Consider the following 22682-nt stretch of genomic DNA (forward strand, 5'->3'; position numbering starts at 1 on the left):
TGGACTCTTCACCTGCTATCTCTATCCATGGACTTCCATCTGCAGTTCTTCTTAGAGCTTCAGCTCAGAGATGACATTGCTAATAGCTTTGCCTAAGCCCATGCACTTTGCACATCCTGCTACATGCATCTTTCTCTCTTCTATTGACATGTTCCTAACAATGCTCTATGCCTGAGGAAGGTTTTCTCAACATCAGCCTTGGAAGCAAGTACTGGAGTGGTCTTTGCAGCACTGGTTGAGTCACCAACAGCATCGAGGCTTGCTAGCAATGTTGAGGGACTAGAAAGGGACATGGATGAGATTGATTAGGACAATATTTAATCTGTTCTTGATTTTTTTCACCAGCCTTTTGTTATTAACTCATTAGAAAGTCTGTTTTTCACATCTTACTCACATTATTTCACAAAAATTTTATTAACAATTAATAACCTAGTGAATAAATACCCTCAAACCATGTCATTAACAGGACTACAGAACGAAAGCCAAGGCCGAGTGATGGGAGTGACAAAGCTATGTCACGCTGTCCCGTCACGTTCTGTGACAAAGACTCCTCTCAAGTGCTTATTGCTCTCCAGTGAGCTCATCATCGTCCACGTTCTCCTCGCGCCTCCTATCGGCGTTTACTACACTGGAGAACCGTAAATATTTGCTGTACCACCATGAATAGAGACCAAGAAAGCAGGAGGTCACCGTCTCCATGGTCTAACGGTCAGTCTCGTGGACAGCCTCTGGGCCTCTCCGTCGATGCACGCAACGGCAAAGCCCCATCCCAGTCGACAGGCTCGAGCACAAGCCCATATTCCGCCCCTCCCACCAATGCTGCTCGCCTCCCTGACCGACCCCAAATCCCTACGAGATCATCCACCGTCGGCTCGAGTGAGCCTGATCGCAATACCGCACCAAAGGAGAGTAGACCAACAGCTCGTAGTGAAGATCTCAACCATTCAACCAGCTCACGACCTGCTCCTGGGTTCTTGAGAACGAGTCGTTCTTCCACCCCTGCCGGATCAAGCTCGACCAGGCCGCATCCACCATCATCTTCAGGGCACTCCGACGATTCTACCCACTACACCAGTGAAAAGCGTAGGAGCGTTGCATCCTTTTCCTCAGCTCGCTCGACCTCGTCGACCTCCGAAAGGGCTCTCCCTCCTTCGTCTAGCGCTTCCTCCACCACAAACACATCCACGGCCATGGTCACAGTTTCTGCGTGAGTACTATAACGCTCTCTCTGCGACACATTCCTAATATATTGCGTAGGACATGCTCGTCATGTGGTAAAGTAATGCAGGGGCCGTTTGTTCGTGCGCTGGGAACCGTCTTCCACTTGAACTGTTTCAAGTGCATGGTACGTCTATCTGTTCATACTTATGTAGGGCACGACTCATGTCCGGTGTCTAGGACTGTGGCGATGTTGTGGCTTCCAAATTCTTCCCTATCGAAGGTCCAGAGGGGAAACAGCAGCCTCTGTGCGAGCGAGATTACTTCCGGCGGCTCAATCTCATATGCGCGAAATGTGGGATGGCCCTGAGAGGCAGCTACATCACCGCATGCAACAAGAAATATCATGTCGAGCATTTTACATGTTCGTTATGTCCCACTTTATTTGGACCCCAGGATTCGTACTACGAGCACGACGGTGATGTCTACTGCCATTTCCACTATTCAACCCGCTTCGCAACCAAGTGCGCCGGATGTAACAGCGCGATCTTGAAGCAATTTGTGGAGATCAACAGGAATATGCGGGATGAATGTTGGCATCCAGAGTGTTACATGATCAACAAGGTACGAACCGCATGCCTTTGTCATATCCCGACGACGGGCTGATGTCGGGTTTAGTTCTGGAACGTTAAAGTAGCATCGAGACGACCAAATAGTACAGCGTCGTTGGATGGAGATGAAGCATACATAGAAGATGAGCAGCGGGAGACACCTACATCACTGAAAGATAAACAGATTAGAATGGAGCAGCAGGTGTATAGGATATGGACGTACGTTTTCTCCTTCCTTCTCCTACACTCATGATTCTCATGAAGGCCGCGAAATAGGGTCCTCTCTGCATTTGAAGAGAGTAGTGCAGCCTGTATCTCAGACATGCTTCGCCAAGTGAGCAACGGGCAGTACCTCGAGGCAATACGGATGGCTGAGAAATTCATACTGCACGTTGAAGTCCTTTTCGGAACTATTGACGACTTGGAATATCAATTTGCCCGATTAAATATGAAAGGTGCGCTTGGCGCCTGCTTTACTTCAGGACCTACCCATTCAAGCCAATACGTTTCACTAGGCATGTCCCACGTTCGTGAAGCTCGGATGCTTTGTCGGAAAACGGTGGAACTTTTTACACTGCTGTCACACACACAAGAGACTGGTACTCGAAGGATGGGGATGACGCAAGAGCTCTTAGCCCTCGTGACGGGTCTCGCGCATTACTTGAAGATTCTAATACGCATAGCGCTCACCGGTGCATTAAAATTGGAGCGTGAAGGCAGCGTGCGAGAGGCCATGTCGTCGTTCTTGGACAAGTTGCATCTGCTGGCTGTGCAGGGAGGTAATCCAAGTGCGAGGAGGGTCATAAAAGGTCATAATGGAGAGGCGCTGGCCGTCGTTAATGGCGGAGGCAATGCGGGCACACAGGGTGTGACATATGGTTTTAGGAGTCTTGCGCCTGAGAATGCGGGCGAATCACCATTCTCTAGTTCTGGTTCTGGAGGGAGCGGTATGGGTCTAGGGTCGCTAAACTCGAACCATCCTCCATCGGATCTTTGCGTCAAGTGTAGTCAGACGGTCGAGGAGGACTGCGTGAGGCTTGGAACTTACCAGAGATGGCATTCACAGTGCGTGCAGTGTGCCAAGTGTGGGAGAGTGGCGGCAGTTCCAATACTGAAGGAACGGTCAAATACCGTGGACGAGAAGCAGCTCGAATCCGCGAAGGAAGGGCAACCGAAATTGTCGACTGCACGGAGACCGCCGGCTAACGTCGCTCTCTTCGTATATGAAGTGGACTCCAAGAAAGACACAGCATCATTTGGAGAAGTTCCAACATTTATACTGTGTACAGAGCACGCCCATGCAGGATGTCGAGGGGGGTTCCAAGCCGTGCAGAGACTAGAGCAGTATGCGTTCCTCTTGAATGTAGCGCTGCGGAGATTATATCTGCTACTGAAGAGACAGGGTGTCGTTCCACTATCTCCTGGTGAGTCTTATACGTCTAAGTCTTATTCAATGGACTTAACGCACGGCAACCAGAAACCGCTACGAATTCCAGTTCTGGCAAATCAGGGGAGATAGATCCCTATCGAAACTCTGCTGACATTATGCGGATGAAATCTGTGCATCTCGACCGAAAACTCTCAGCAACGGCTCGACTTCCCAAAAGATCGACTATTGTGGAAAGTCCTGCCGGTCGGAGTGTGCATCCGTCCGATGTACTCAGCTCGCAAAAGTCCCAGGAGGTGCACGCTCATTCACATCCACATCACTCACATTCGCACACGCAAGGACCACAGCATGGTCAAGTGAGCTCGTCGGCACAAGGCAGATCACCACCGCAGACATATCAAGCACCATCATCACTGCCCGCCAATAACCGGCTGCATGTGGGGCATCTACCCACAGACGCCCAAGGGCAAATCTTGCGGCCTGCGTTTGCCAGGAATAATACTGAGGTGATGATTGTGGATGAAAGCGCTCCGAATTCGCCAGCATTGGGTGACGAGGCGGGCAATATGCAAGACCGCATTCCAACGCGGGATGACGGTATAACACTTGCTGATATTCCACAGTTGATGGAGGCTGCCCAAGCAAGGGAACAACAGCGGTCATTGCCGAGGCAGAGTTCGATACCGTACATCGCGGAATTGAGTGCTCTCGAATTAGCAATTGTCAAGCATAGCGCAGTACTTGCTCTTATACGATCTCCGCTGAAAGATCACATTGAGCTGGATGAGTTATTGGAGATGGTGGAGACGAAGAAGAGCGGGTTCTGGAATAAACTGTTTAAGGGTGATAAGAAGAATGTTAAGAAGAAAGGTACGTGCAGGCACTTTGATATCCGAGAGTTGGACCTGACCGTTGATCCAATGCGCAGGTGTATTTGGCGTTCCTTTGGAGTTGCTTGTGCAGGGAGAGGGCTCGGACTCTTTATTGGGAGCGTCGAGAGCTACCCTGAGGGTGCCGAGTTTTATTGACGATGTTATATCTGCTATGAGACAAATGGGTACACTTTGAACACCTCTATATATCAAACCAAACTAACGTCTGCCGTACAGATATGTCGGTCGAGGGAATCTTCCGAAAGAATGGCAACATTCGGCGCTTAAAGGAGTTAACAGAGGCTATCGACAAGGATCCCTCGTCCGTAGATCTCACGACGGACAATCCTGTCCAGCTTGCAGCCCTGCTCAAGAAATTCTTGCGAGATCTACCCGATCCCCTGATGACCTACAAGCTACACAAAGCTTTGGTGGCTTCACAAGGTGAGTTGTTTTTCTCGGCGAACATTTGTTAGCTCATCCCGTCAACGTTTAGCGCTTCCAAATGAGGCAGACCGGAAGCGGCTTCTTCATATGCTGTCCATCATCATGCCGAAGAGCCATCGGGATACAATGGAAGTCCTCTTCGTGTTCCTGAAATGGGTAGCATCATTTGCTCATATGGACGCTGAGACGGGGAGCAAGATGGATCTAAGCAATCTGGCAACGGTGATCTGCCCAAGTATATTGTACTCTCGAGGCCGGGATGCCGTACGCGATGAGAGTTTCGGAGCCATTCGAGTGGTCACGGCTCTCTTGGAGAACCAAGACGAATTCTTCACTGTTCCTCAAGAATTCCTACCCATCCTGCATGATCAGGAATACTTCGCAAACTTGATGGAGCTTCCCGGCAAGGAATTCATGAAGAAATGTGATATGTATCAACGAGTTAAGGCGGTTAATGGACGGACGCCAGCACTCATGTACAACGTCCCTAACGGGAGCACTCCACCTTTCCCTCAGCCGACCTCCCCAACATTACAGGAGCGGCCCAATTTAGGCTTGTCAATGCCGCAAAATGGCGCACGGCCTCATCCTGGTGGGATGCCCATGTCCAACTCTCCTTATCCGTCGAACTTACCCTCATTACCGCCACCCCAGGGCCCGGGCGCGATCCAGAACCCGCAAAGGAACCAGGAGCAGGTAGATGACTGGCCAAGTACTCCCCGACCGATTAATGCACCACCAAGGCCGGGATCACGACCTTCGTCATTTACGCAGGCCCGGCCGAGCGCAGACCAACTTTCATTTGTACCTACTGGATATCCTTCAGCGGTCCGGCAGCGAACATGATACATGTTGGGTCGTCTTTGTTTGTCATTTGTTCTCGCATTGATTGGATTAAACCACTCCCCATTTACACTCCACGAGGCTGGTGTTCATTGCATTCTTCCCGTATTATTCCTCTTGATTTCCATTATCTGTAGTTTACCATTGTCGCTTCTGTTTCTAACTCTTTCACGATCGCTTACTTTTCAGCTATTGATATGACAAGGACGATTTATCTCGCAGTACTTATGATACCCACAGGCATAGGAGATATTGCGTCCAAGTCCACAAGGACCTGGCGTTGTAGCATGCAGACTCTTAAGACTAAAATGTACCTATTTTTCAGCAGTGAAGCTGAGGCTCAACCAAGGAAGTGGGCTTGTCCGATGATGATTGGTGCGAAAGAGTATTGATTGTTTGATGAATTAACCTCCGAATCTCGAATATAAAACATAATGAGCGGTCTAGATAATGTACATAGACGAAGAGTTTTCGAGAAAGTGTAGCGTCTCTGGTAAGGAACAAATCCCCACGTCAACGACAGCCCAAAAGGCTGGTGAACGCTCCAGCTGAGACGCATGGCATTGGTCTAGAACACGCGGTAGACTCCTGCAAGAAAAAGGGTAGAAATCGCAGGGGGACAATGTGCGAGTCCATGAAATGAGTTGAAGAAAGAAAAAAGCTTCCCACAAGATTTTTATAGGCATTTTTGTATACATTTATTTGGTCGCTCCCGTGACTGGTTTTCTGGACGATAATCCTGCTGCACCAAAATATTGTCATAGCAATTCATCGGCAAGTCAGGCAACTATCTAAGATTATGAGACTACAACGCTAAATCCTTAACGGCACGAAGGCATAAGTGATCCAGGTGGTTAAGTTGGTCCTTGGATGAGGCAAGAAAATATTTCCATAGTATTGGTATAGCCTGTGCATAAAGTCCATAAAGTACTAAGCAAGGAAAGCAAACCATATATCCAGTATGATTATGATGTCCCTAGACCAAAACAAAACAAAATGAGTCCGTCAACACCCTTATTTCTTATCCACTACATCATCCTCCGCATCACTGGCCATAGTTCTCCTGGAAAAGGCCGCGCTCCGTCCGAGAACGCTTGAGGGTCGCCTGCTGGGACTTCCAGACAACCGTTTGTAGGATGGGCTTGCGGACCTATTTGACGATGTCGCACTGTTCCTGTTCAAATTGGATACCATGCTCGAAACTGTACCACCTCCCGTTGGTCTCGGCCCTCGTGCTACCCTAGGACCTTTTACTCCACCTGAAGCCGACCTCGAAATCTTCGCCGGGTCTTCTTTGGGTGGCGTTGGACTACGTGAACTGACTTTGCCTTGGTTTGACCTTGTAGAGATCGAAGAGCTTACCCGCTTCAAGTCCGAAGGGACAGGAGAGCGAGGTGCAGCCGGAGGACTTTGCGCTTGTGCCGAAGAGACCATATCCCTAGCTGATGTCTCAGGATCTTCCGGAGGTGGATCAACGAACTTGGGCATGGGAGGTGTCACATCATCCTCTGGCTCTGGCAGAGGTTCCTTGAATGTCGGTCGTGGCGGAAGGTCGTCATCTTCAAGAGGTGGTTCCTTGAATGTAGGTCGAGGAGGCAAATCTGCATCCACAGGAGCCGGTGGTGGAGGCAGAGGAGGCAGCGGAGATGCCTCCACAACAGGTTCTGGTGTCTCCTCAAGAGAAGGTGGCGGAATGGACAGTACAGGGGGAGGTGGGAATGGAGGCAACGGTTCCGAAGACTTCTCAGGTGACTTCACGGATTTCAGATTCTGTTGGGCAAAGAATTGATTGACGCCCCCAACAGAGATCCTGTTTCCTCTACTTTGCCTCATATCAACCGGCGCCGTACGCTTGCGAAGTGGTATTTTGCGTTCAGATTCGCGCTTTTTGCGCGCAATAGTGGCAGGCAGGATAGCATCATAGTTCTTAACCAGGTCGATGAAGAGTACTAGAAAGAAAGTTCAAGTCAAAGCAAGGTGCTTCATAAATAATCTCACATGCTGGATGTCTATCCTGAATTGATATTTCAGACTCGTATTTAGGCCGGAGGATAGCTTGACAGAAATTAGTCTGCGATCTTGGCATGAAAATCTATGACCTACTGCGACTAATAGACAATGCAAGTTTCGTGATGTACACTTCGTTGGCTTCTTCGACGGTCGTTGACTCGATAAGCCTAACAGAATTTAATCAGTTCGCCTCTCCTAAGATATTATAATTATATGACCCACGTCTTCAAATGCCTTATGATAGCATCCAGAACATATAGATGCACCCTTGGAAGTTTCTGAAGTGCCGTACCGAGTTCGGTAATGTGTTGCTCTTCGGTATCCTCGCCTTCAGCCTTCATAGCTGAGCCGACAGTCGGATATAGTCTCCGAAATTCCTCCCATCCTTCGTACAAAGCAACCGAAGGATTCAACTCCAGTAGCCAAAGCTTGATGGTACTAGCGATGACTGGTGCATCATATTTAGTGAATATCTCTGCGGGGATCGGCCCTTGTAGAGGAACGCCATTTAACGTCTCCCTGAGATGATGCACTGCCGATAACGGCACTTCGTATATCCAAGTCTTTCTCTTCTCTGATCACGGATACATTATCATTCACAGTTTAACAGAAGATGACAATGGAACTTACCATCGTCGTTCGGCAACTTATTATATGCTTCTGTGAGACCTTGGAGTAGAGCATCCAATACGGGAGGAATGAGGTCTTTTTTCTCCTCCTCGGAAGTGATAACGCTCCAACCGCCTTCGGCCCATTTGCGCAAATCAATGCCAAACACGACATCGGACTCGTCATGCGCGACTGACTCATAAACCTGTGCGTCTGGTCGGAATGGTCCTGTGCGATATCGTTCAATCAACGCCGTCAGGTCGGACTCGGGCTGGAATGCAGTGATGAGTGTCTTTGATCTCTTGTTGGATGGTTCAAGAGATTTAGGAAGATTCGATACGGTCCCTTGGTATTGAAGTAAGACTGGAGAACGAAAATAAAATAAAAATTAGACGACGATTTTTCATCGTAAGAAACACTAGTACCCGTTTTCACAGCGCGAAGTCGCTCCAGCTCCCAGCGTTGAAGTGTCTTCAATGTCTCTTCCAATCTTTCCTCGAGGGCTAACCGCTGGCGATCAAGCTTCCGTACCGCTAAGCGATACACTTTGTCGGCATCTTCAGCCTCATGTCGTGCCCTAACGTACATCGGCTCTCCATTTGCTTGGGCATTTAGTGCCTTGCTAACAAGATTAACAAAGTTGTTCGTGCGTTTGAGAAGAGTCTCAGGCTGCAATTTAGCTGCCGTAGAGGAGAGACTGTCGGAATTTTTGCCTTCGATATCAAACGCCTGCCAAAATGCCAACGTGAATAGCAGTGATTCATCCAATGAAATGCAGGCATACCTTGGGGCGGAATTGATAAAATGCGTCATCGGAATGTTCGAACTGATTCCCGAATTCGCCTATTCTCCTCAAGAGACCGTCGCGCTCTGTCAGGTCTTTCGCCGCCTCTTCGGCTCTGTCCAGGCTGCCCCCGAAGCCGTGGACATTCTCGTTCAGCCAGGCAACAAATTCTTCCCCAGTGAAACAATCCTGATACTCCCCAAGTAAAGGAACCCTAACAGGGCGGAGGTTAAGCTCGCTTGCGGCTCTGGTGAGCAATTGCGACACCGCGGCCGGCGGAAGAGAAAGTCCGGCGAGGAGCATGGGCGGCTCAGGGAAGGGAGGCATCGGTGATGGAGGCTTTTCAAATGTGTTTGGAGGTAGCATGGGTGACATAGGAGGGGGCGAGGCGGCAAGCGGGGGAGGGGACATGGCCCTGTCCACCTCCTTGCCCTTTCCTTTGTCGAGCTTGGGTATTTCTGGTATCTTCTCGGGCTCAGCGACAATTTCGGGTTTGCTCGGTGGAGAAGCAACTCCCGATGCAGCAGATAAAGTGCTAACACTCTTCTTCTGAATTTCCTTCAATCGTTGCGCAATGCGTTCCGAAACGCTAGCTGTGCGCTGAGGTGGCGAGCGATGAGAGTCCGTGGGCCGTATTCTGGGTGACGTGGTATAATTGTCTGTGATTCCATTAGAATTTGGAGCGAATTTCGCGCTATGCACAGCGTTAGGAAACACGAAAAGCAGGTATCGTTAAGAACTCACTCATCCTCGGCCTCATCGGCCTTGCGAGTCTTCGACAGGTACTGGTGCTTCAGTTTGGCTACTTCTCCGTGAGACTGTTCATATGCCTTCATCCAGTTGTCGATAACGTTGTGCCTGCTCTGCCTGAGCCTTTCCTAACGACCAGATATAAGGAGACGAAAACGATAACCAGGAAATGCATTACCTTGAAGCCTTGGGCCCAGTCGTCAAAGGGGTCCACAACCAGGGTTTCAAGCTCCTTTGCAATCGACTTGTGGGCCTGACCCTGCGCAGCAGACTCGTTCTGCAGGCCGCGGAACGTCATAAGGAGGGATGCCCCATCGTCAGCACCAAAGCCTATACCTAAGTCCCCTGTTGGAAACCTGAAATAGACAGTAGAAGTGGAAGTACCTTGTGCACCTGTGAGCATGGGGTTCATAAGAGCAATGGCCAGCTGACTCTCTGCAATAATCCTGGACTGTTACGACAGATGAGTTCCTCAACCAATCACCAAGTGCGCTGTACAAACCCTAATGAACGCGATGATTTCTTCATTTTCCGCGACACCCTATAAACAGACAATGAGAATGTCGGTGTTGCAAAAAGGAAATAAGAAGGCCTGACTTGGTCCAGTTTTTGGAAGAGAACCTCAAGACCTTTCCGATAGTCCTGGGACCAGAACGAATTGTTGAAGCTCAATGGCAGCGAAAGGACTGCCATTTCGTAGAAAGTCCTATATCGATATCCTTGCTGGTGACCGTCGAGTCGCCAAAGTTTGTAATGGAAGTAGTCGTGTAAGGCTTGGTGTGCGGCGTGTATGTAGACAGGTAAAGAGGGCCGTGGGAACCTTTCCTAAACGGGTGAATTCGGATATCTCCGGTCAAAAAACTTGTTCATCGACCTTCGCGACGAGCTCAACGCGTACAACGGCAGCGAGAGCATCGTCGACGACGACGTGCAATGGGTCATGCTTCAAAACGACTAGTGACCAATGCCTCCCGGCTCCCATCCGTCTCCACCTCCCATCTCCCAAAATTCCCGCCAAGGGAAGCCCTCTTCCTCCGTGACCAGGAAATTCCTCAGCCTGAATTCGAACCCGAAGTTTGGGCTTCCCTGCAGCCACCCCCGCCCTCTGCGCTCTCAGCCTTTGCAAGCAGAATAGGCCTCTCTTCTATCCTATCGACGACAGAGTTGATACAACAAGCTTGCACCCATTCCTCCTTTGTCGCCTTCCACCAGCATCACTATCCCTCTGAACCGGCTCCCATATCTAATGCCCAGCTTGCAACAATAGGAAACTCGTTAATGGGTCTATTTGCAACGGAACATATAAATGCAACCTATCCGTATCTTCCTACGCGCGTTTTGAAGGCTGCCATAACTGCTCATGTCGGTTCCATGACTTGTGCTAGTGTTGCCAATGAGATGGGTTCAGCGCCCCTTCTACGATGGCACAGAACGGTGCGTCATCTGATTTTGCTGCAACTTTCCCTACATAATCCCTTCTTAGCCAAACACACCTAACCGACCCGGTATTCTGCACCCCGACGCTCTATCATCGATACCGAGAGCGATAACTGCTTTGATATATCAAAAACGATCGCTTCTATCTGCTCGGAAATTCGTCCATTCATACTTCCTTACTCGAGAAATAGATCTCCGTGGCATGATTAAATTCCGGGACCCAAAGGCGGCTTTGCTGGAGATGGTGGCGAAATTTGGAGCAGAAAGACCAAAATCAAGGCTAGCAACAGTCATTTCTATTTTTCTGTGCCTTCAAGTTTAATGACCTTATTCATGTAGACTACTTCGTGAGACCGGTCGTTTTTCTAGAGCTCCTGTCTTTGTCGTGGGCGTATTTTCTGGAGAAGACCAGCTGGGAGAAGGATTTGGTAGCTCCCTCAAGATGGCCGAGTATCGGGTGCGTATCCTTTTCTTGTATACTTGATAAAGCCCGACCTTCTTGGCAGGCCGCTGAAGATGCTCTACTTCGAGTATATCTTACACGGACTCCGTCACACTTAGTGCAGCTACCGACATCCACATTTTCGCAGAATCCGGGAGACATATTCCGGATGGCACCAGAGGGTGAGTATATACCCCCAGATCTGGTTGCGTCTGAGATCATGTACGAGAGTTCGGGGAAGGGCAGAGCTGCGCCAGGCGTAACATTGCAAGGTTGAATATATCTATCTTTTTCGGATTTCGTCCGGGAGTTGAAGTCAAAATCATCGTGCAACTTGCACAAAGGCATCAAGGTATCAATCAAATCGTTCAAATCATGATCCATTACTTGAGCCGTCACCAAATCACACAAGCATCAGTCTATGATAAACCTACCCTCCTTTTGCTTCTCTACACCTCCGTCTTCGTACTCCTCTTCGATCCCAAACTCCTTCGGCATCTCCGAAGGTGGCGCATCGGTTGTTGGCTTCTCTACTATGTACTTCCCCATCGGCGCGTGCTCCCCAGCAGCCGTCAAACTCTCGTGTATTGACACAGTAGATAGCGTGCGCAACAGCTTACGTGTCATCTCCCCGCCCACTGTCGAGCCAGTCCGCGAACGTGCAGGAACCACATAGCCCTGTGTAGGGAACATAATGCTGCCCTGAGGCAGAGGTCCCGGTTCAGAAGTAACCGAACTATCAGTGAACGACGATGTAAGATTCTGCGTAGCCGGAAGAGGCGAATTGTACGTTGAGCCCTGCCGGGATGGCTGTTGTAGGATACTCGACCGTCGAGCGTAGGATATAAGCGGATCAGACGGTGTTGCGGGCCTGTGGGTTGGAGGTGGAGGCCCAAGAGTGTCGTCATGCTCTTCTTCCGCCCCTTCTCCGAGGGTTTCCTCTCCGGGTGATTCGATTATAACGTCTGGCTCGATACCTTCCTTCGTTAATGAAGGTTGCTTTGCCCTAGGTCCCGATCCACCGCTGACACTCACTCTCCGTATGGGCGCACCAGAAAGGTCACTGATACCCCGAACTTCGTGGCGATATTCCTCGATTTCCTTCCAGATAGCTTCTCTATATTCTTCCATAGTTTCCAAATCCTCTATTTGCCGCCACCTGTCGAATGTTTTGGCGCATTCTGGTTCATCGACGACGTCGTGGTACGAGGATAACCACGGGTGTTCGAGCGCCTCTACAACAGAAACTCGGCCATCAGGATCGAAGGATAGTATTTTCTTAAGTAGATCGAGGGCTAAGCTAGGGTAAGTAGTCTTCTATAAAAGAAGAGGCGCCTGATCACCTTGTGGATCTGCAGAAGGTAGGATTTTTGTAAAAGCTACCGTCTTTTTTACGGGCAACGACCGAACATATGCTTGAGCCTTAACATATAAGTCAGCGAGGGCCGATATGATGTCAGTATGTTGTCGCACCTTATCGCTCCCTACCTTCTTGACGACAAACTCGCTGGGTGATCCTGCCGCAAGTTAGCCAGAAAGGCGACGCTGGAAGACACCGACCATACCAAGAACATCAAGAATCTTGTTTAGTTGATCAACTGATAAGATGTACGTTAGGTTGGAAGTTGTTCATCTTGCAGAATCCTGCTAACCGTAACTAAAAAAAGAGTTAGATTAACTGATTATGTAAAAGTCCAATATGCTTACTCCTTGCCCTTAAATAAGGGTTTTCCCAATAACAGCTCTGCTAAGATACACCCTATTGACCAAACATCAACTAGACAAACGATGAATGAGATACCAATTCCACGAAAAATTTTCCTGACCAACGCACTTGCCGTATTATATCGCCTGCAAGCATACGGTCAGCACGGTATCAACGGCGTCAAAAATACGCACTTGAATGCTAGCATGATCTCAGGGGCTCTGTACCATCTAGTTGCTACATATTCAGTCAAATGTGTCGGATTTTCGTCAGCTCTCGACTCAAAACCTCTGCTTAAACCAAAATCACATATTTTCAGTTCACAGTCAGCGTTCACGAGCAAGTTCCCAGGTTTCAGGTCGCGGTGAATAACTGACGCGGAATGTATGAATTTCATCCCTAAAGTTCATGTCAGACACTAACCATTCGTTGAAGATAACGGCATGCCTCGTAGAATTTGATAAAGAAAATATTGGACATGCTCATTGGAAAGAGACTGTCCCGATTTTATGATCTGGTGTAAATCGGCTGTGAAGCAATGAATGGATGCCGGAGGTCATATCATAGAATCGCACCTTCCATAGGCTGAAGAAATTAAACACATGAAAATGAATGCGATACTTTTCCTGAGGTCAGGACGGTCATACCTCCATGAATAAGTAGCTATATAAAAGTCAAATAAAGATAAGTTCACAGGATGGCAGGGACATACATCTCATCGAAATCGGGTGATATTGCGTCTACATCGATGAGACCAGTGATGTTCTCGTGTCCAGCGAAATGTCGGAGTAGAGTGATTTCTCGGAGCGCCCGTTTCGCCAGTTGTATCTTCTCAAAAACCCGAGTAACCAGCTTGATGGCCACAGTTTCTCCAGAAATATCATCTGCTGCTGAACTGGCGTGATCATGAGCTATAGCATTGAGGACGAGGAATATGACGACAGACATGACGACACCATAGGCTCCGGAGCCCATCTCCCTCACGAGTTTCCAGCGCTTCTCGACATGGAACACTTTACCGAACGATGAGAGCAGCGAGTGATAACCCCTAGATACAACGCGTCGACTCCGATAACGGAGGTAATAATTTGGATGGGACTCACCGTCTGCGCAGACTGTCCTCAGAGAATGGATTGGAAGGGCGACGAACCCGCGATCTGCCTCTATCGACATGCCACGAGCCCGGTGACGGCAAAGGTGAGGACGACTTGCCGATGTCGCCTTTCGTTCGTATAGCCCGACGGCTCACAGCGCTACCCGAGGGCGACGGTTGCTCAGCTTTGTGGTCCGTCATCCTCAGCAGTGCACTGCAGGTCTCCTGAATGAATTACGCAAAGACGAACAACACACGATCTGCAAGAGCGTGGCTGCCACAAGGAGTCACTGGACCACGTCCTGGTCGTGGTGGCACGACCTCGCCAAGTATGCTATGTGCAATGGGTGCTCAAGGAGTCGTTTGCGCTGCCGTATCGTAGGTGAGTGGAATACACAGAGCAGAGGAGAAGGAAACAAGGTCAAGGTAGAAAAATGAGAGTCCCGAGGCAAAGGACGTTTGCTGTACAGGTTCTAATTTAGGGCACGCGCGTCATGAGGAAAACGGATCTCGGCGTCAACAAAATCTTCCATAATGCAATAATTAAGATACAATAAGTTCAGTTTTGTCCTACAAATATAACTAGAGGTATGGATGTACATGGCTAGCAATAAATTTACATCAGGCAGCGAACAGAATCTGGTCACGAAGGATTCGGAGAATTGGTCTCCTCCGCTTCTCCAAAAATATCCAGAAAGCCTGATACTCGCGTTTTATTCGTCGCCTTCTTCATCACATAATCACGAAGACCAGACTTCAACGTTGGTTGCTTATCGACGAGCTCCCGTAGTTGGTCTTTCGGCAACTGCAGCAGTGCACCAAAACTCGCCGGTGCTATCGCTTTCGCGCACCGTATGAACCCTTCCCATAGCGGTGGGTTCGTCCAAATTTTCTTCGTAATCAGTCGGGACAACAGTGTTGTCGAGACAAAGCCTACGAGTGATTTGTACGTAGTAACGGCCTGGATCACCTGTTATAGATTGTGCCTTCAGACTCGGTTCTCTTGGTAACATGACGGACAAGAATCTCTTACCGTTCGAAGGAAAAGTACTGGCAACACGGGTTCGTCCATGATCTGCTGCATGACCACGGCAAGAATCTCAGACCGGAAGACGTCAGTCATCGAGAAGCAGATCCCGATAGCTGGTTGAAGCGATTAAAAAAGCAACTAGCATATACGCCGGTCTTACCTTCGATTGCGCTCTTCAGTCCTATCTCCTTTTCTGCCTCATGCAGTAAAACCATGAGCTCCGCAGGCGTAAGCAATTCACTCTGCCTAACTCTAGGAAGATTTGATGTGACACTCCCAAATGTTTGCGGTGGCGTCGTTACGACAGAGCTGAAAACTGAACGGACCAGATTCTTGGGTTCAGGCTCTCCATTCAGTATTGAAACAATTCGTGGTAGGTGCCGAATGATATCAGGCTAGGGTTGTAATACCGATCAGTGACCGACTGAAATAGCATGATAGAAAAACATTACCTTATCCATCTCTGCGATGATGGGAATGAGGAACCTGGCATCGAGATCCCGTTCTTGGATCAGGGCTTTGACCAGCGCCACCAATTGCGCGCCTGGACGGCCACTCTCAGTGAAAATGGTAAGGACGCGAAGCGCCAGGGTTTCGGCCCCTGGTGGACAATTCCGCATCAGAGTGAGGAGTTTACCGTGATTCGAGCCCAGTGAACGAATCAGGGCGGTAATAAGTTCTTGAACAGCTTCTTGCACGGTCACATCCATCTGCCCATATGCGGCAAAGATCCTTCATGTGCATCAGTATTGGGTAGGGAGACTGAATGAATGGAACGCACTCTTCCAAAAATTCAGGAACCTTGACGGACAACGCGAACAATAATTCCACGTGCTGCAAAACATGGCTCTTTTGTGCAGGCAATTCGATACGCTCCGGAAGGTACGGAGTCTGAACCAAATCCTCGGGAGGCAACTGTCCGTCTTCCATGTTTTCATCATCCTCGTGTCCTTTTGTCTCCGCCATTGTGCTCCCATCGACCTGCATCTCTGAGTCGCCATCGACAGAAATCTTCGTCAGTTCCTTCGAAACTTCCTTGGGGGAGTTCTGGAGCTTTCGAAGCATTTGCAGCGCAAATTCCCGAACCATGACATCCATCGGCTGACTGTTGGGCACCCAGAGCTTGACTGTATTAATGGCAGCTCCTCGAATCTTCTTCTCCGGATGGGTCGTCAGGTCAAGGAGTACATTGAGAGCATCCGAACGCATGGCAGGTCGCTGGATAACAAATCCTCGCAAAGTTGTAAAACCTACTTGCATCCTATCTGGACTGTTGAGCAGTCAGCAATGTACGCTTGCTCTGAACATTTCCTTCACAAACCTGTCAGGATCAAGACATAGGTCCCGAAGTAGAACAAGAACATCGGGGGGTATAGAAGGGAGATCTAAAAGAAAGCGTGAAAACGTCCGATCTTTTCCGTCCAAGACGGTTTGATAAGATGCTACTATCTGGTTTAACCAGGTCTCGTAGTTTAATCGCTGAGAATATTCTGAGTTTAGGTTCTGTCTTTGCAAGAACAGGTACCTACCCATGTGGGGTCGCGCACAGACCTTATTCGATCATTGTACCACTCTTCATTCATCCACGTCGTAGCAAGCCGTATCCTTAGTTGAAAATGTCAGTCTACAGCAATATGACAGTCAAGCAACGTACCGCGATGGAAAGTCGGACATGATATAATCGCAGAGAGCTTGCCTCATCTGGTCCTGTCGTTCATAGTAGGCATCAACAGCATCTTCATTCTCAGACTCCTTCTCCTTCATTTTCTCATCGCCGTCTTCGTCCACTTCCACGGGTGGTTTTGCGACTCTTGTGATCATTCTCACCAGTAACAGCATGGTCATATCTGTCGCACCCCTTGCACTAACGATCTGTGAATCAGGGGAGACACCCGCATCCACAAAACTGGCACGTATTTCTTCCGCCCCTGTCCATATACGTTGTATTGAATCGGTGACTACTGAAGTACGTTCTGAGTCACTGAATTCTCTTGGAGGAGGAAGTTTGAAATTGAGAAGCGTGAGATTTGTCGTTATGGAGGCAGGGAAGTTGGTGGAAGCATCAGCAGTAGAGAGAGGTCCTGATAGCTGAGGTCAAATGTTAGAGCGTTTGCAGAAATAAAAGGAGAAAATATACTTCTTCGTTGAGCCTATCAGGCTCATATTCTATCTCATCTTGATCAATGTCCATCTGCAGTGGATCCACTGGCTCCTCGTCTTTTACTCTCGCGACAGGCGGTGGCTTTTGTAATTCGGGTGGAGGCTGGGATACAGGACTGCGGCGTCCTTCGTCTGGTCTATTGCTTTGTAGCACATTAGATGGGGCCATGGTGTGTGAAGCAGGAGGTTCGGATGTTTGAGGTCCTGGTAGACCCCTCCGTTGACGATACGCATGCACGAGCCCAATTAAACTTGACTCGGTAAAGGCTTCGATATTAGCAACAATGAGGTCAGTGATAAGGGTGGCGGGAAGAGTCGTGAAATCGAAGGAGGAGAGGACATTTGTCGATGAGGAAGAAGGGCCGCATTCAGAGTCGAGTTTGACGCGTTTAGGATCCGTAGGGCCTTCGCTATCGGGCAGCGGTCTTTTCTTAAGGTCAATGATAGATGCTTGAGTAGCTTTCCGCTTCTTCTCCTCAATGAGGGCTCTTTCCATTCGGACGGCTTGCTGAGAGATGATTTCGTTAATTTGAGCACCGTATTGCGTGTTGTTCGGGATGCGTGATATATGGATGAGAAGGATGCGAACTGCCTTCTCGACACTTTTGACGCTCGAGGTAGAAAGTCCGCCAAGGGCGGCTGGTGTCCACTGTTTAAGTACGCCAATGACCACAGGTGTCATGGCTGGTCGCAGTTTGGTCAAGGATGCCCAGCTGTTCAATACTGCTGAGAGTATATCAACGTTGGGGCTTGAGAACAGGATGGTGATGACGTTCTCTAAGAGCTTCTGGCCCTCGCTTTCTAGCTTGGCGACAGAGATGAACGGATGGTCGGGGGGACAGAAGGAAATGTTTGGGTCGTTCTTGCTTTGTAGCTGAACAGGGTGCCTATCATCAGACTCAGATACGTAGATATGACTATCATACGCACACGAGGATCGGAAATACCGCGCGTCTGCACCAGAATAGCCTTCTGCATGAATTTCACCGCTGACACCTTTACACCATTGTTGGCACGGGGGTTCCACACGAATTCGAGAATGCGTGCTTTGCAGGAAGACAACGTATCCCATGCGGCAGGATTCGACCGGTTTGAACATCTATGGCAAAAGATAAACCGGAAGTGAAATTTCGGGGCAAGACGCGTACAATAATCGAAACAACAGCGGATACACTGTCGTCAGACACTGAATGACTACCTTGACAATTGCAGGTGTTCGATCGTCGAGTAACTGAGCCAATGTATCCAACGCTTGCGATGCCACTAATAAAACAGATATTAAGAACAAAAATTCATTCAATGCGACCTCACTAACGCTGTGTTTTCTGGTCAAGAGGTAATGTAGACCGACAAATGGCAAACTGTAGAAGGTCGAGAACCCATCTCTTTAACAGAGAATCACTGGTATTTGCGACGATTCCGATGAGAGTTCCTACAAGGATACGGATGGGGCCTGGATGGGCTTCCAAGGATTCACGGAGGGCAGCCAAGAGGTCTGCCTGTTCCTTTGAGTTTGCAGGCACGGTCAATGCCGCCTGAAGGGTCTGCAGGGGGTCCACTGGGGTGCCCGACATCGTTCACGACGTCCCCCACGACCGATGGTGATGAATTCACTTCAAGGCCTCGGCGTGACTGTGACATCTGTAACTGCCACTTAACCACCACGAAATGGTAGTTGCCAGCATTATTCTGCTTTATCTTCCTGCTCATTATCCTTCTCTAGGCAGCACAACAATCTCAAGGAATCCAGACCCTTCTTGAGGCAGAAAAAGAGGCCGCCAAAATTGTACAACAAGCTCGTCAATGTGCGCAGTCGCTCCTGCCGATCCGAGACTACGCTTACGTCCCGTAGACCGTGTACAGAAACTCAAGGACGCTCGCTCTGAAGCATCAAAGGAAATAGAGGCGTATAAGAAAGCTAAGGAAGCAGAATTCAAGGCATTTGAAGCATCGGTCCGTGCACCGTCTCCGCGTTCCAGCCAATTCTTAACGACTGTATACAGCATGCAGGGACAACGTCGAGTGCCCAGGCATCAATAGACAAGGAGACAGACATAAAGCTCCAATCTATCACGGCTTCGTTCAACTCGAACAAGGACCACGTGGTGAAAAAACTGTTAGACAGAGTGGTCCTCGTCAAGCCCGAACTGCACCGCAATTTGAAGAAGGTATAGGCGACGCTATACCCCACCTAGCATTTTCATTGTACGCACATACCACGGGCTGATTTCCTCGAAAACTATAATATTATTGATGATAAAATCTGTAATGCTATCACTGGGGATTCCTGTTGAGAGATTTTGAAAAACTTTCATCATATGAAACCTCACAGTGGAGTACGATTGAGTCCGATGCTACCAGCCGTGATCCCGTGGAATACTGAAATTCCTTACTCGGTACTACAATGACATTGACCACAGTTGCGTTCTTTTCGTCTTACATCCATGTATCGTCCTCCGCGGAAGCGGCGCAGCACTCGAAAGGGAGTCTTCGACCCGTCAGACAGCAAAAATGTAACATATACACGTGTTGGAGTATGGGACCTTTACGAAGAAAAGCCTGAGGTGCTCGCTCGGATACCATGGTCGTCGCGGTTGGAGACCTATGTCGAGATGCTGGGTAGCATGCCATATTTCTGGAGGATGTTGAGGGATATTGGGAACATTCGATTCTGCCGGATTCTCCTTGGACTCAACCTTCTTATACATATCCTGGGTGCTTTGATACCAGCAGTAGCCCTCTGGTGCGTCCTAATACCCATAGAGGCACGTAGGCATTCTGATGCAACCTTCGCAGGTATTCTGGGCAATTGTTGAACATTGCAAGTTTGTTCCTCCTTTTTTCATCCCTCGTAAAAATTTCGCTCTTTCCTAGGTTCAAATCGCCATCGATGAGCGAACCGTAGACAAAACACTCCTCTTTCACGTCGCAACTGGGCGGGTTGCATGCTCTCTGTTCTCTCGGCTGGTTTCACATGCCAAACAGTACATTCATCCAGCTTTGAACTCACGAATCAAGCAATACTATTCCATTCATATGTTCCACGCGGTCGCGCGACTGGACCTTCCAACGTTTGACGATCCAGCTGTGCAGAAGCAGCTCGAACAGACCTCTGCAGTTGACTCAGGCTCTACAGTCGCCTGGGGCACAGTCAATGCCATCATCGACATCTTCAGTACTGCGGTGCAGCTTGTATCTCAGCTCGTAGTTCTCATTCGAGTTGTGCATGACCAACCAGATGGACCTCTCATCGCCATACTTAGTTTCGGACAAGCACTGTTTCAAAACGAAGGACGACATGCGCGACATATAAGCTCCAGTGGTGGGTCGTTCAATTACAATACTTCGTACACAATACTAAGTGGACGTTTCTCAGTATGGGCCGCGACGACCAAAGATGAGGACTACATTAGGTCTGAGGGACTCAAGCGTCTAATTATCAATCCGACACATCGTAAAGAGATGGTTGCTGGTGGGATGTGGGAATATCTTCTTCATGGTAAGATGTTCTTTACTTGTAAGATGTTCCGTCTTTTCATCTACCTCCAGAGTACACCACTAGCATATGGCGAGTGGGAGATGCCGGAGGCGACTTTTGGCCCCTTTACTCGTCCCAAAAAGCGCGGGACAGTTATCTGTCGTTTCTCCAAGATCCATTGCGTGAATTGCCTCAGGTATGGATAACAGTAGCGTCGTACAGCTCCGGGGCACTTAATACTCATACTCTAGATTGCCTTCACTCTCCGTGCCGTGCAACAGCCTGCTTCTATACCACTCTCTCTCGCCTCACTGAACTTGATCACATCTTCGGCAACTTCGTTTACCTTTACGTTGTATAGTCTTTTTCGTGGGTCTTCCTCTGTGGCAGAGCGCATGGCGAGTATCCGACAACTATACGAAGTTGGTAAGATGGAGAATCGTGTGGCAGATGGAGTGATACCATATCCTGAGAACCCCCAGACCCTCAGCTCTGGAATCTCAATCGAGTTCAGGTACCTATTCTGTCTTCCCTGCTTATCCAATTCAGTCTATCTTATGCATTCACAGGAACGTGTCTTTCAAATATCCAGGCGCAGAAGCTTACGCCCTACAAAGAGTATCCTTCATAATTCGGCAAGGACAGCTTTGTGTAAGTGGTTTTTCTTTAGGTCAACTACATTGATACTGAAGCCGATAAAGGTCATTGTGGGCAAGAACGGTTCTGGAAAAAGCACAATTTTGAAATTGATTGCTCGTTTATACGACCCTCTGGAAGGCGTCATTCTCATAGACGATCTTGATATCAAAACATTGAAATTGGCTGATATCAGACGCGCTACTTCCGTCCTTTTCCAGGATTACACACATTTTCCGCTATCGGTATTAATGCATCTCTTCGTACCTTTTCAAATCTAACTTATCTTCAGATCAAAGATAACATAGGATTCGGTGACCCTGAAGACCATACTAACGAAGACAAGATACGAAGAGCCGCGGGGCTCGGTGGCTCAGAGGAGTTCATCAACAAACTCCCAGAGGGCTTTGATACTTATCTCGAGCGGCCTGTGCGTGACATGTATTCCGGTTTGCCCGAAGGTACAGAGACACTCTTCGGGAGACCAGTGAATTATGGCAAACTTAGACGCATGGGCGGCATGAGTAGCACGAATTCAACGTCTTTATCAGGTGGTCAAATGCAGAGAATAGCATTGCGAGTGGCTCTTCTTTTGTTTTGTCTTCGTCTAATATCTTGTGTGAAGGTCTCGCACGTTTATGCGATCGCTCGTATCTGAACAAAGCGTGGGTCTGCTACTCTTCGACGAGCCATCCGCCAGTTTAGATCCTACGGCCGAACATGGTATATTTCCTTTCACTCTTCGATACGAAGCTGACCATCTCTGCAATAACAGATTTGTTTGAACGACTGCGCAAATTGCGGGGAAACAAGACCATGGTCTTCTCTTCTCATAGGTTCGGAAACCTGACGCGGCATGCTGATCTGATTTTGTAGGTGTAATTCTGTTCAGTACTCAGACTAACATTGATACCTTTGGTCGCTCTAGATATATGGATGACTCGGCGATCATAGAGGAAGGCACTCATGCTGATCTTGTTCGCAGGGACTGTGAATATGCTCGGATATGGAAACTACAAGCGGAAGCATTTCTATCTTAATTTTGGACTATTAGTATCTACTTGGAGACTAACTGCACGCATGTCTATACCGCAGTATACCGCTATATCGCCTGTTGGATATCTTATATCTTTATCTTCCATGGCTATTTGGAATTTGAACACTGCCGTCCAAATGCCGGTTGTAAATGCCGTCGCTATCAATCGCAGATAGGTGCATATAAGTTTC

The 22682-nt window shown here is 48.7% G+C and overlaps 7 protein-coding genes across 7 annotated transcripts; 4 read left to right on the top strand and 3 right to left on the bottom strand.

Moving 5' to 3' along the window:
- The first annotated feature begins 542 nt into the window (after nt 1-542).
- Nucleotides 543-5270, top strand: BT62DRAFT_933978 (RhoGAP-domain-containing protein). Its single transcript, XM_043186653.1, has 11 exons — nt 543-1207; nt 1258-1345; nt 1399-1782; nt 1837-1988; nt 2046-2224; nt 2285-3193; nt 3247-4029; nt 4088-4216; nt 4269-4475; nt 4528-5070; nt 5133-5270. Exons 1-11 carry the CDS (start codon nt 660-662, stop codon nt 5180-5182), a joined length of 3972 nt encoding a protein of 1323 aa, XP_043037809.1. The 5' UTR covers nt 543-659; the 3' UTR covers nt 5183-5270.
- Nucleotides 5271-6061: 791 nt separating this feature from the next.
- BT62DRAFT_933979 (uncharacterized protein) lies at nt 6062-10275 on the bottom strand. The gene is made up of 12 exons (XM_043186654.1): nt 10072-10275; nt 9977-10015; nt 9859-9925; nt 9653-9810; nt 9469-9602; nt 8725-9418; nt 8366-8669; nt 7962-8303; nt 7554-7905; nt 7425-7498; nt 7320-7376; nt 6062-7270 (listed from the first exon to the last, which is right to left on the bottom strand). Exons 1-12 carry the CDS (start codon nt 10165-10167, stop codon nt 6336-6338), a joined length of 3252 nt encoding a protein of 1083 aa, XP_043037810.1. The 5' UTR covers nt 10168-10275; the 3' UTR covers nt 6062-6335.
- A 132-nt stretch (nt 10276-10407) lies between these two features.
- BT62DRAFT_981602 (ribonuclease III) lies at nt 10408-11630 on the top strand (the record flags this gene model as incomplete). Its single annotated transcript, XM_043189610.1, has 4 exons — nt 10408-10908; nt 10958-11217; nt 11251-11368; nt 11418-11630. 4 exons carry the CDS (start codon nt 10408-10410, stop codon nt 11628-11630), a joined length of 1092 nt encoding a protein of 363 aa, XP_043037811.1.
- A 93-nt stretch (nt 11631-11723) lies between these two features.
- On the bottom strand, nt 11724-14557 carry BT62DRAFT_952049 (Pkinase-domain-containing protein). Its single transcript, XM_043188215.1, has 14 exons — nt 14162-14557; nt 14005-14106; nt 13771-13953; nt 13706-13721; nt 13634-13643; nt 13482-13586; nt 13253-13457; nt 13188-13204; nt 13061-13130; nt 13006-13010; nt 12919-12951; nt 12827-12870; nt 12697-12775; nt 11724-12648 (listed from the first exon to the last, which is right to left on the bottom strand). Exons 1-14 carry the CDS (start codon nt 14350-14352, stop codon nt 11768-11770), a joined length of 1941 nt encoding a protein of 646 aa, XP_043037812.1. The 5' UTR covers nt 14353-14557; the 3' UTR covers nt 11724-11767.
- A 237-nt stretch (nt 14558-14794) lies between these two features.
- BT62DRAFT_970937 (uncharacterized protein) lies at nt 14795-18915 on the bottom strand (the record flags this gene model as incomplete). The annotated part of the gene is made up of 13 exons (XM_043189000.1): nt 14795-15121; nt 15185-15294; nt 15342-15576; nt 15634-15913; nt 15963-16138; nt 16214-16442; nt 16503-16660; nt 16711-16786; nt 16836-17269; nt 17319-18215; nt 18272-18440; nt 18490-18604; nt 18657-18915. The coding sequence occupies 13 exons, from the start codon at nt 18913-18915 to the stop codon at nt 14795-14797; spliced, it is 3465 nt and encodes a 1154-aa protein (XP_043037813.1).
- Nucleotides 18916-18970: 55 nt separating this feature from the next.
- BT62DRAFT_952051 (V-type ATPase) lies at nt 18971-19617 on the top strand. The gene is made up of 4 exons (XM_043188216.1): nt 18971-19012; nt 19065-19146; nt 19194-19294; nt 19345-19617. The coding sequence occupies exons 1-4, from the start codon at nt 19010-19012 to the stop codon at nt 19513-19515; spliced, it is 357 nt and encodes a 118-aa protein (XP_043037814.1). The 5' UTR covers nt 18971-19009; the 3' UTR covers nt 19516-19617.
- An 85-nt stretch (nt 19618-19702) lies between these two features.
- On the top strand, nt 19703-22667 carry BT62DRAFT_236062 (P-loop containing nucleoside triphosphate hydrolase protein). Its single transcript, XM_043180166.1, has 12 exons — nt 19703-20084; nt 20138-20162; nt 20216-20663; nt 20718-20840; nt 20891-21015; nt 21071-21333; nt 21389-21470; nt 21521-21700; nt 21748-22031; nt 22081-22178; nt 22231-22327; nt 22384-22667. The coding sequence occupies exons 1-12, from the start codon at nt 19786-19788 to the stop codon at nt 22493-22495; spliced, it is 2136 nt and encodes a 711-aa protein (XP_043037815.1). The 5' UTR covers nt 19703-19785; the 3' UTR covers nt 22496-22667.
- The last annotated feature ends 15 nt before the right edge of the window (nt 22668-22682 follow it).

This window comes from Guyanagaster necrorhizus, assembly GCF_019112545.1.
Source record: "Guyanagaster necrorhizus MCA 3950 unplaced genomic scaffold BT62scaffold_18, whole genome shotgun sequence".
NCBI classification, from domain to species: domain Eukaryota; kingdom Fungi; phylum Basidiomycota; class Agaricomycetes; order Agaricales; family Physalacriaceae; genus Guyanagaster; species Guyanagaster necrorhizus.

What these genes read in the sequence shown, in the direction of transcription:
- BT62DRAFT_952049 (XM_043188215.1), bottom strand. Translation starts at nt 14,352, where the DNA reads ATGACGGACCACAAAGCTGAGCAACCGTCGCCCTCGGGTAGCGCTGTG. An exon ending in GAGGACAGTCTGCGCAGACG is followed by an intron (nt 14,107 to 14,161) that starts GTGAGTCCCATC and finishes CGTTGTATCTAG; the next exon opens with GGGTTATCACTCGCTGCTCT. An exon ending in GGAGCCTATGGTGTCGTCAT is followed by an intron (nt 13,954 to 14,004) that starts GTCTGTCGTCAT and finishes TGATCACGCCAG; the next exon opens with TTCAGCAGCAGATGATATTT.
- BT62DRAFT_933979 (XM_043186654.1), bottom strand. Translation starts at nt 10,167, where the DNA reads ATGGCAGTCCTTTCGCTGCCATTGAGCTTCAACAATTCGTTCTGGTCC. An exon ending in ATCATAAGGCATTTGAAGAC is followed by an intron (nt 7,499 to 7,553) that starts GTGGGTCATATA and finishes AAATTCTGTTAG; the next exon opens with GCTTATCGAGTCAACGACCG. An exon ending in TGCATTGTCTATTAGTCGCA is followed by an intron (nt 7,377 to 7,424) that starts GTAGGTCATAGA and finishes ATTTCTGTCAAG; the next exon opens with CTATCCTCCGGCCTAAATAC.
- BT62DRAFT_236062 (XM_043180166.1), top strand. Translation starts at nt 19,786, where the DNA reads ATGTATCGTCCTCCGCGGAAGCGGCGCAGCACTCGAAAGGGAGTCTTC. An exon ending in ATACCAGCAGTAGCCCTCTG is followed by an intron (nt 20,085 to 20,137) that starts GTGCGTCCTAAT and finishes CAACCTTCGCAG; the next exon opens with GTATTCTGGGCAATTGTTGA. An exon ending in CTGGGCAATTGTTGAACATT is followed by an intron (nt 20,163 to 20,215) that starts GCAAGTTTGTTC and finishes GCTCTTTCCTAG; the next exon opens with GTTCAAATCGCCATCGATGA.
- BT62DRAFT_933978 (XM_043186653.1), top strand. Translation starts at nt 660, where the DNA reads ATGAATAGAGACCAAGAAAGCAGGAGGTCACCGTCTCCATGGTCTAAC. An exon ending in GCCATGGTCACAGTTTCTGC is followed by an intron (nt 1,208 to 1,257) that starts GTGAGTACTATA and finishes TATATTGCGTAG; the next exon opens with GACATGCTCGTCATGTGGTA. An exon ending in AGTGTTACATGATCAACAAG is followed by an intron (nt 1,783 to 1,836) that starts GTACGAACCGCA and finishes TGTCGGGTTTAG; the next exon opens with TTCTGGAACGTTAAAGTAGC.
- BT62DRAFT_952051 (XM_043188216.1), top strand. An exon ending in TGTACAACAAGCTCGTCAAT is followed by an intron (nt 19,147 to 19,193) that starts GTGCGCAGTCGC and finishes TACGTCCCGTAG; the next exon opens with ACCGTGTACAGAAACTCAAG. An exon ending in TCAAGGCATTTGAAGCATCG is followed by an intron (nt 19,295 to 19,344) that starts GTCCGTGCACCG and finishes GACTGTATACAG; the next exon opens with CATGCAGGGACAACGTCGAG.